At 42.3% G+C, this 9,535-nt stretch overlaps 1 protein-coding gene across 3 annotated transcripts; it reads left to right on the top strand.

The window, feature by feature from the left end:
* The first annotated feature begins 2,808 nt into the window (after positions 1 to 2,808).
* On the top strand, positions 2,809 to 8,919 carry sybu (syntabulin (syntaxin-interacting)). 3 transcript variants are annotated; one of them, XM_040116665.1, is made up of 5 exons: positions 2,809 to 2,948; positions 3,825 to 3,924; positions 4,129 to 4,281; positions 5,704 to 5,856; positions 7,013 to 8,919. In XM_040116665.1, the coding sequence occupies exons 1-5, from the start codon at positions 2,915 to 2,917 to the stop codon at positions 8,208 to 8,210; spliced, it is 1,638 nt and encodes a 545-aa protein (XP_039972599.1). In that variant the 5' UTR covers positions 2,809 to 2,914; the 3' UTR covers positions 8,211 to 8,919. The 3 variants fall into 3 exon arrangements, with proteins under 3 accessions (XP_039972599.1, XP_039972598.1, XP_039972596.1); XM_040116664.1 differs by having other exon boundaries at positions 5,701 to 5,856; XM_040116662.1 differs by having other exon boundaries at positions 5,686 to 5,856.
* Positions 8,920 to 9,535: the final 616 nt, after the last annotated feature.

Here is a 9,535-nt window from a genome sequence, read left to right as displayed (position 1 = left end):
CAGAAATACATAGTGAAACTGGACACCTTTGATCTATTACTGTGCTTCATATCTGATCATCTTAATCAGTTGTGACTGTAATGAAAAGCCAAAATATGAAAAGAACATTAGTGATTTTTCTCCCTTACCGGTGTATCTGAACAGACTCAGAACTCTCTATTCTTCTAAAAACAGAAGCAGATGAGTTAACAGAGTTATTTTAAATCTATTCATATATTTGCTTTTTAGCCACTCTAGCAGCATGTGTCTCGGGGTAGCAATGCCAGTCTGTCCGTCCATCACTTAGGTCTAGACTGAACAATCTCAACAATGATTAGATGTCTTACCAGGAAATTTTGTACAGACACTCATGGTCCCCTGACGATGTGTTCTAATTATTTTGTTGATTCCACGACTTTTCCTCTTGCGCTACCACGAGGTTGGCATTTGCGATTCAGGGTGAAATATCTCAACAACTGTTGGATGGACTGTCATGAAATTTGGTACAGACATTCAAGATCCCTTGGGGATAAATTCTACTGACTTGGTAATCCTCTGAGTTTTCCTCTTGCGACACCAGCAAGTCAAACGATTCACTGATTCAGTGATATAGCTCAACATCTTCTTGATGGATTGCCATGAAATTTTTGGACAAATATTTAGTTTTTGCTCTTAAACTCATTTGCCTCCATTTGATTGTTTATTTTTAGTTGGGACATATAGAATGTTTTTCATAAGGTCTTAAATTCAGTGTGTGTTGGTCATGGCTGGCTCGGGGCTTGTGCCATCTGTACCAGGCAGAGTGTGTGTGTTTGTGTTTGCGTGTGTGTGTGTGTGTGTGGGGGTTGGATTTACTGGCGTAACACAGTTCAGACAGAGGTCCCTTGTCCCTTGTTGAGGGTTTGAGCGCCACGTCAAAACGCTGCCACATACAGAGTCCACAGAAGAATGACTCACCTGATTTTTCTCCTCTTTTCCACTCATCAGGGGAGAACGCTACGTGAAGCACAATGGGACCGTTCCAAGAGTATGAGGTGAGTGTACAGGTCATTGCTGTCATTGCTACAAGTCTGGGGTGATAGATTTATGCATGCTAACTGCTTTGCTAATATATGTTGTATCAATATATGACTGTTTTTTTTTTTTTCAAATATATGGTAAAGAATCTTTTAGGAATTTAAAAATGAAACCAAGCTAAGGTGTGTTTCCTTGAGACTATATCCCTGCCTTTAGCTCTGACAGATGTTGCTTTGAACAGGAAAAGAAGTCACCAGAGAAAGGAAGCCCCCGTAGTCGCATCCCACGCTTGGTCCTCCATCCCTTCCGGCCAAAGGACAAAGGATCACCTCTGTCCGATTCACCGTTTTCAGAGGAGGAGGGCAAGGAGTGTGACATCAGCTCAGACCACTCCAAGAGAACCATCAGCACCAACAGCTTTTGCTCTGGTAAGAAGTTCAGGTCCAGTCCAAGGACTGAGTTCACACCTGCTATGAACCTCAGATCCGATGAACAAGCAGCACTATTTACAGGCTGTGAGGTGCAAGATTGTATCGCATTGCTGTTGGTTGGCTGGGTAAACATAAAATCCTTATGTGATGAAAGGAGAACCTTTGATTCACATAGTATTTTGTCTCTTGTTTTTTTTTAGCAAAGCATGCAGGATTATGCAAGCTCAAACAGAAATGCATCTATGTTTATTTCATGTTCACCCAAATTGAATTGATAACAAGCAGAGCACATACTACACTGCAAAAATGTCTGTGTGTGTGTGTGTGTGTGTGTGTGTGTGTGTGTGTGTGTGTGTGTGTGTGTGTGTGTGTGTGTGTGTGTACAGTGCATGTGCATGTGTGTGTGTACACTGTGTAAACCACAACCCACTTGATAACTGCTTTATGAAAGTGATGAGCCATTGTGAAAGCTGTTAGGCTATCTGTCAGATAACACCCTGGCTGAACCTTGAGCTCTGACTGACTGCTTGTGTTCACTGCCTGCCCTGCACTGCCTGTTTGTGGCTATTACCGTGTGTGTACCTGTCTACAATAGATGACACCGGCTGCCCAACTAGTCAGTCTGTGTCCCCCTCCAAAACCCCGTCAGGCTCAGAGCAGAGTGCCCACGGATCGCCGACGCTCCCCGAGCGCAAGGCCAAAGTGAAGAGGGTGAGGGTGATGGCCGAGTGGAGCAGCGAGCCACGGAGCGCGCCGAGGCACAAGAGGGAGCTGAGGTCGGCCCTGAAAGCCAGAGGTAGCGAAGGATAGAGAGATAAAGATAAAAAAGATGAAAAAGATAGAGACAGAAAGAGGATCAACAGCATTTGAAATCTTAACTCTAGGCCTGCACTTTCATGATCTTATCCTATACTGTATGGGAATAATCTGCATTTGTGTATCTTTTTTGTTCATGAAACACATATATATAATACAATGCATACATATACTTATATACTATACATATACTTCTGCATGCCAGTGGTTCCCTGAAGACCAAAGTACAATAACAGGGTTTTTGTCACATCTCATCAGCTGACAGATTCCCAGGCATGTTGACTTGAACAAACACTGACAGGGAAGCAGCTGCTTGACTAAAAAGAGGATAGTTAATTAGACTGGAGTGAAATGTGGTCTGTACATCTGTGCTCCGTTAACATATATCAGAGACACAACACTCCAGTCCTTATGCCAAAATGAAATTTTCTCCCCTTTGATCTGTCTAAATCTGGGGGGTATGAGAGAAAACTGCTTGATCTTGAGTCAAAATGAGGCAGAAAGCTGATTGGTTGAGGAAAAGGTTTGGGAGCTTAGCCAATTAGGCTGATAAGCAGGAGGTTTCTACACTGATTGACTATGTTCAGACCCTCAGTTGATTCACGAAGGGGTGGAGGATCACTTAGTTTTGACCCGTTTTATTTCTTACAGTCATCACTGGATACAATACTATGGTTTTGTTTGATGGCAAGAGATGCTTCTCAGGTATGACTTGAATATAATCGTGAGTTACTTCAACAAAATATTTAGTGACCAGTTTTTCTCTGTTTAAACAATTAAATGGGCTGTTGTTCAAGGCTTCAGTAATGTGCCGAGGCCCCTTATATATAAAGAGTCTGTGTTGCAACATTTGAGCAGATATGTGTTGTACATATTGGCTGGATGTCATTGGCCAATTATGTGTTCATGGCATTCGTAATCACGTGAAGTGGTTTATCTGTATATTGCACTCTTCAAACTCACATCAGATTAACACAGGGTTATGGGGAGTAGCCCATCCAAAAAGCTGTTGTATGAAAGTATCTGTCTGAGGCTGTGTGCCCTGGTTGGCCCCTCCATTAGTGAGAATTGATGGAAGCCCTGCTTACGGAAACATGATAGTCCTAATTGATGCTGCACTTCATCCTAACAGTAGATAATGGTGCTGCTAGAAGATGCTAAGATGGACTAACATGACAGGAAATGGGGAAAATTGGACACAAACACCCCATGTGTTTTCATGGTGACAGAGTAAGAGTGTATTTGTGGCCCTGCTACACTAAATATGGTGGTTTGAGGCTTAAAGCAAGACTGCAACTTTTTCACAACAGCGACCACTGAGAGTGAGAACTGAGGCGGCAAACAACAAATTTTTACTTTTGAGGTAAAACCAGTGAAAAAGTTTACAGAGAGAGAGACTTACAGTTGTGCAAGTACAGAGGAATCATAGTCAGTAAACTCAATCTAATCAGTTTTGTTTGTTTTTTTTAATTTATTTTATTTTTTTAAATTAACATTAGCAAATGTTTGCTAACATTGTCCTCAAAACGTACATGCTTTAAGTCTGTTAGCATGATAACGTTATGGTGCTTTTCCCTGCAGGTAGTGAGGCAGACTTCAGCTCTTCCAGCAGCACAGGCAGCCTAAAGACCAGGGAGAGCCTCATTTCTAACTCAGCTGGAAAGAAAGCTCCGCCACGGAAGTATGAAGTCTAACATTTTCATTTCTATCATCTGTAAGCTTTGCTAGGTCACTACTAGACTTAAAAAAAAAAAAAAATGTTTTAAAAGCTTAACTAAAAGGGAATTATTCATTATGCATACAAGTATTTTTGTTAATTCTACTTTTTTGGAATTAATGGTTGAATAATTTCTGTGTGTGCTTTGTTTAAATCCTTTTTATGAAGTCGCAGCACCCACATCAGACCCCTCCCAGTGTTCAAACCAGCTGGAAGCCTGACAGCCAACCGTGACGCAGAGCTCTACGCTCCCTACAGGACTCCTCCCAGAGCTGCCTCCTCAAGCAACAGCAGCAGCTGCAACTCCAGCCCCACCTACAGGTACCAAACATTGCTTTCATATCATGAATTATTGATAATCTCAGAACAAGGTTTGTGGTTTTTAAAGTAAAATATTCTGATCTCTTGTTGCGACCTCCTGGACATGTCTAACCCTTCCACATTTCTCCAATTGGATTCATTATAAATCCAACCTGCCTCTCTGTCTGAGGGAGAAGTTAGTAGATTTTGGAGACGGAGATTTGGATTGTGGCTCAGGCAATGTGCAGCATAATGATGAGTGAGTGGGTGGCTGGATTAAGCTCAGACTGTTTTATCATTTCCTCTCTGGCAGCTGGCTGGGATTATATAGGTCATGATTTGGCTGGGGCTGGGATTAATGAGGATTCAATAAAGCAAATGTCTGAATATGGTACCCAGACAGTGACCCTACTGGCTGCAGCCAACTCGTAGCTGGATTAGAGCAAATGCACCTTGGTTTGGAGGAGAGAGGAGGGTCATAAATATTTCAGACTAGCAGAACTGATGTGTGAACTGAACAGCCTGAAGCTCAAAAGTGTGGACCACCATGAATTTCTGACATGTCGCTACAGGCTCTGTGTTACTAGGAGGCTTTACTTAGTAGGCTTTATGTTTTTTGGCTGCTCAGCGTGGCATAAGGTTTAACCTAAAAATCCTCTGTCAGCAGTATAAACATTCAGCCCACAATATTGAGTTTTTATGCAGTAGCAAAATCTGCCCTGTGCATTATAACCCCCCCCACTCCTGTCACTTTAAGACATCCAGCTGTCAGCGTTCCTCTGCCTGGCTAAGTGTCATGTGACATCTTTGCCTTTCACATGCTACCTTCTCCTGGGTTTTTTTTTTTTTTTTTTTTCTATTTCTGGCAGGGATGCATAGCACTTGCATCAAACCCTCAAGTATCACAGGTTGCTAGGATGTTGTGCTAGTGGAAGAGAGGGGCTTACATGCTGCTTTGCATACTGTCCAAATCCACCCACTCAATCCTCTACAGAAAAAAAACACAAATCCTTTATCAGTTGTCTTTGAGCATGATAAAACACTGATCACAGGACATGCAGAGGGCATTAGAATGCTAATGCAATTAGCCTGTAGATTAAGGCTTTTGTAGTAAGGTGATTTCCTTCCTTCTAACTCTGCTTATATTTAGATAAACCAGTCTTTTGAGGTTGTTTTTTTTTTTTTTTTTTTGTTGCCTTTAGTCTGCATGCCAGTAATCCTTTTGTCAGACAGTAATTCCAGGCTTCACAGAGCATCTGCCCTGACAGTGCTCTCTCAGCCAGAATAAATTACCTTCTGCAGGGAGCGATTTTACTTTGAAATGTCAATTTAGTTTGTTCTTTGCTGTTGCTTCAAAATGTCTACTTGGGGACTGATGGATACGGTGGTTCTAGAGGGGTAAACATGTCCTTTCACCAATATTATATCCCTGGCCAAAAGAAGAGCGAACCTGGTCCGCTACCAGTCCTGTGGAGACAACCATGGTGTCAGACCCCCAAACCCTGAGCAGTACCTCACGCCTTTGCAGCAGAAGGAAGTGGCCATCAGACACCTGAAGACCAAACTGATGGAGTCTGAGAACAGAGTCCATGACAGGTTAGTTAAGATTTGGCAGCACAGTAGCTGCTGTGATCGTATCTGTAGCTTTTTATGGTTTTAAGGCATAATGATAGCGGTCGTATTAGGGGAAAAAGTGATACTGTGGCTGTGACGTAATCCTACTTATTGGAGCTCTGCTCAACTATTAATATATTCTGAAGGGCGAACCCACAGGGAAAGTACTATTACATAAGATTAAAAAAAAAAAAAAAAGAGCATGATGCGACAAGTTGTATCTTGCATGAAATTTGCATGATACACAAGACAAAGTAATTTCTTTAAACAATATCTTTTAAAGAAATAGAAATGTGACTTTTGCTGACATCACATACTTATTAACATTTATGCCGAGTGAGATGAGACAGAATTAGATGAAGATTGATACCAATTACATCTATTAAAAATAAAGCTACAACCAGTTAGCTTAGCTTAGCATAAAGACCAGAAACTGGGAGAAATGGATAGCCTAGGTAACAAAATCCACCTACGGGCACTTTTAAAGCACACCAACAACCACAACATGCCCTCTTAACACGTTGGTTTTTGTATGGATCAAACAAAGATAAAACATGTAAATTATCTTTTTAAGGTACAGTCAGACTGGATTTCACCTGGCAAAGTTTACTTGTGTTTTTAGGCAAAAAGTAGGCGTGATAGGAAACTGGTGTGGGTAGGGTTATTAGCATAAACCGCAGGAGCTGGTAGGATTAGTAGGCCAACCACAACATTCCACAAGTTGTGAACAGCGTATTAACACTTTCTTACCTCAGTCTGTGTGTCAAAGTTAAATCTGATTTGAACTCTACTTGAAGCAAACGAGACAGTGTCAATTTGGAACTGGACACATGTATGTCTTGCTCCATTCTCATAAAAATTAATGCAGAGAGAAATCTGGTCTGAACGCAGACCAGATTTTTTTGTTAGCAGGTGGATTTTGTCACCTTTTTGGACAGAGCCAAGCTAGGTGTTTACCCCTGTTTCAAGTCTTTGCGCCAAGTTAAGCTAAATAGCTGCTGGCTGTAGCTTCATATTTGGCATACAGATATGAGAGTGGTATTGCTCTTCTCATCTCTCAGAATATTTCTCCCTAAATGTTGAACAGTTTAAGTAACTGTACATTTTCTTTTTCTCATTTGTTCTTCTCTTTTTTTAGAGAAACAGAGATTGAGGAGCTTAAGGCCCAGCTCTGCAGAATGAGGGAAGACTGGATTGAAGAGGAGTGTCACCGGGTGGAGGCTCAGCTATCTCTGAAAGAGGCTCGCAAAGAGATCAAACAGCTGCGTCAGGTGGTGGAGACCATGAAGAGCAGCCTGATGGAGAAGGATAAGGGAATACAGAAGTATTTCATTGATATCAACATTCAAAACAGGAAGTTGGAGTCCCTGCTGCAAAGCATGGAGCTCGCCCAGAGTGGTGCAAACCTCCAAGATGAAAACACCTTAGACTTCATCTGTGACAACCCTGACAGTGGTGGGAAGAAGATGGTAGGAGAGGAAGAGGGTGGGATGGAGCTGGGAGACCAAGGGGCAGAGGCGATGGCAGACAGTGGGCTGCTGATAAATGATGAGATGGCTAACAGAGCGGACATTTTGGAGCAGGTCTTCATGTCAACTGCGGTGGACTTCAGTCAGGACGCTAGTGGCAAGCTGAGGGCAGAGGCAGAGTCTGGACCTGGGGTGTCTTCGCTGTCAGAGGAACAGTTTATTGATAAATCTTCTGCACCCACACCAGCTCTACCAAACACAGTTCCCACCACCTTCACCATCTCCTCAACCTCACCCTCCCAGCAGACCACAGAAGATAAAGGAATCCAGACCGACACAATGCCCATATCTCCAGACCTGCAGGCGCTACTCCTCCAGCTGCTGAAGTTCCATGGGGCTGCAGTGGGTGACAGAGCTCTGTCTGCCTCCAGCAGTCTTTTGGGCTTCCCAAACCTGCCCTCTTCCACTTCGACCACTGCCATTCTCCCTGACTCGACACCTCCTCCACCCAGCGTGCCCAGTCCTGTTCACCCAGAGAGCCCCGACACCTCCACTGATTCCGGCATGTGCTGCTCGGAGCCTGCACAGAGCCGACGGTTCATGGAGGAGCTGGACTTTGGTGTCAGTGACGAAGAACCTTGTCTGTCACCAGAACTGGATGTGGTTGGCAAACAGTACTGGAGCAACAGCTTCCTGGTGGATCTGGTCGCAGTGGCAGCCCCGGTGTTACCCACGGTGGCCTGGCTGTACTCACGACACGGTGTGGATGGAAGCTCTCCAGTGTACAACATTGCTGCTCTTATCAGGGGCTGTTGCATCATGGGATTGCAGTCTCTTCGTCATGTCACTCACAGGCCAGAAGCATAATGGATCCCAATCTGCATGCACACACCTAACCTTGAACTAAAAGCACTTAAGCATCTTTTCGAGAGTATTTGAGACTTGTTTTTGTTTGACACCTGATATCAATGCAGTTATTTTGGTTCCAACACTGTTAATTTGCACTGTATAGTTACCATGAGTTGAAGCAAAAATGGTGACACGAAAGGGATTATTTATAATAGGGGATATATATATATATATATAATATATATTTATTTAACATTGACATGTACAAGCTGATCATCTGGGTAGATGGTTGTGTGTTATCATTGTCCTGTGGTGTCCCTAGCTGTCCTCGAGTTTTAAAAAAAAAAAAAAAAAAAAAAGTTCTTTATGTTTAGGGGGAAATTTTTAGAAAGTGAAAGATTGAATGTTAGTTTCTGTTTGACAGGTTCTGAAATTTCAACTGTTTTGAGTTATTGTTCAAAAAGAAACCTTAAGCCTTGAGCCAAAGCTTTAATGTGAGTTCACTTTTATTGTTTCGTGAAGGGTTTGTTTTTTTTTTTTTTCTTCTCCTCCTCTTCCCTCCCTGGGAGTACAGCTTTATTCAGTACAGTCTGTGTATTGTTCATAGAAAATAAGCTGATGCTTCAAAGCAACTGACACTTGTTATGTGCCTGCGCTATGTGCAATACTGGTGGTTTACATCAAATGTCCTTGTATCTTTATTATTAAAGCATGATAATTCTGGCCACGTTTGGAGTCCTGACATTTTTAATTTTTCAAGTATGTTATGGGGCAGAAAGGACTGAACAGGGATGATTGTTAAAGTTTGACTTATGTAAGAGTCCTGTTCAAAATTCTGGTGATGACTGGGAGAGCCCAAGTTTTTCTCTCATTTGTTCAAGATGTTCACATAAATTAATAAAAGGGAAAATGTCTAGTCGGATCCCGAGCGCAACCAAGCAGTGTCCTCACGACAGCTCATCTTACGTAAAAGCTTTCCTGGCCTGTATTTTCAGACATCCCTTGGGTTGTGGAACTGACAATGTAAAGTGCATTAGATTCACTTTACTGGGATCTATCAGAAGCTGTAAAATGCTGTATGTACCCTTACACCAGTTAAAAAGTCCACCCGCAAAAACTACCAATGCTTTCTTTAGTCATTTATATAACATCTACCCATATTAAATGAAAGAGAGAGAAAAAGCTGATTAATTCTAAATGAACTAACACTGGGCATCTTTGCTATGATTACTTTTTTTTTTTTCCACTCTGCCATATGGCGATGTATCTTAAGTTGCATAACCATGATCTCTCACTTTATAAGGCATTAGACTAATGAGTCATCAGATTGTGTAACCCCCACA

The sequence above is a fragment of the Xiphias gladius genome, chromosome 22 (assembly GCF_016859285.1).
Source record: "Xiphias gladius isolate SHS-SW01 ecotype Sanya breed wild chromosome 22, ASM1685928v1, whole genome shotgun sequence".
NCBI lineage: Eukaryota > Metazoa > Chordata > Actinopteri > Istiophoriformes > Xiphiidae > Xiphias > Xiphias gladius.
This window is presented reverse-complemented; position numbering and strand designations above follow the sequence as displayed.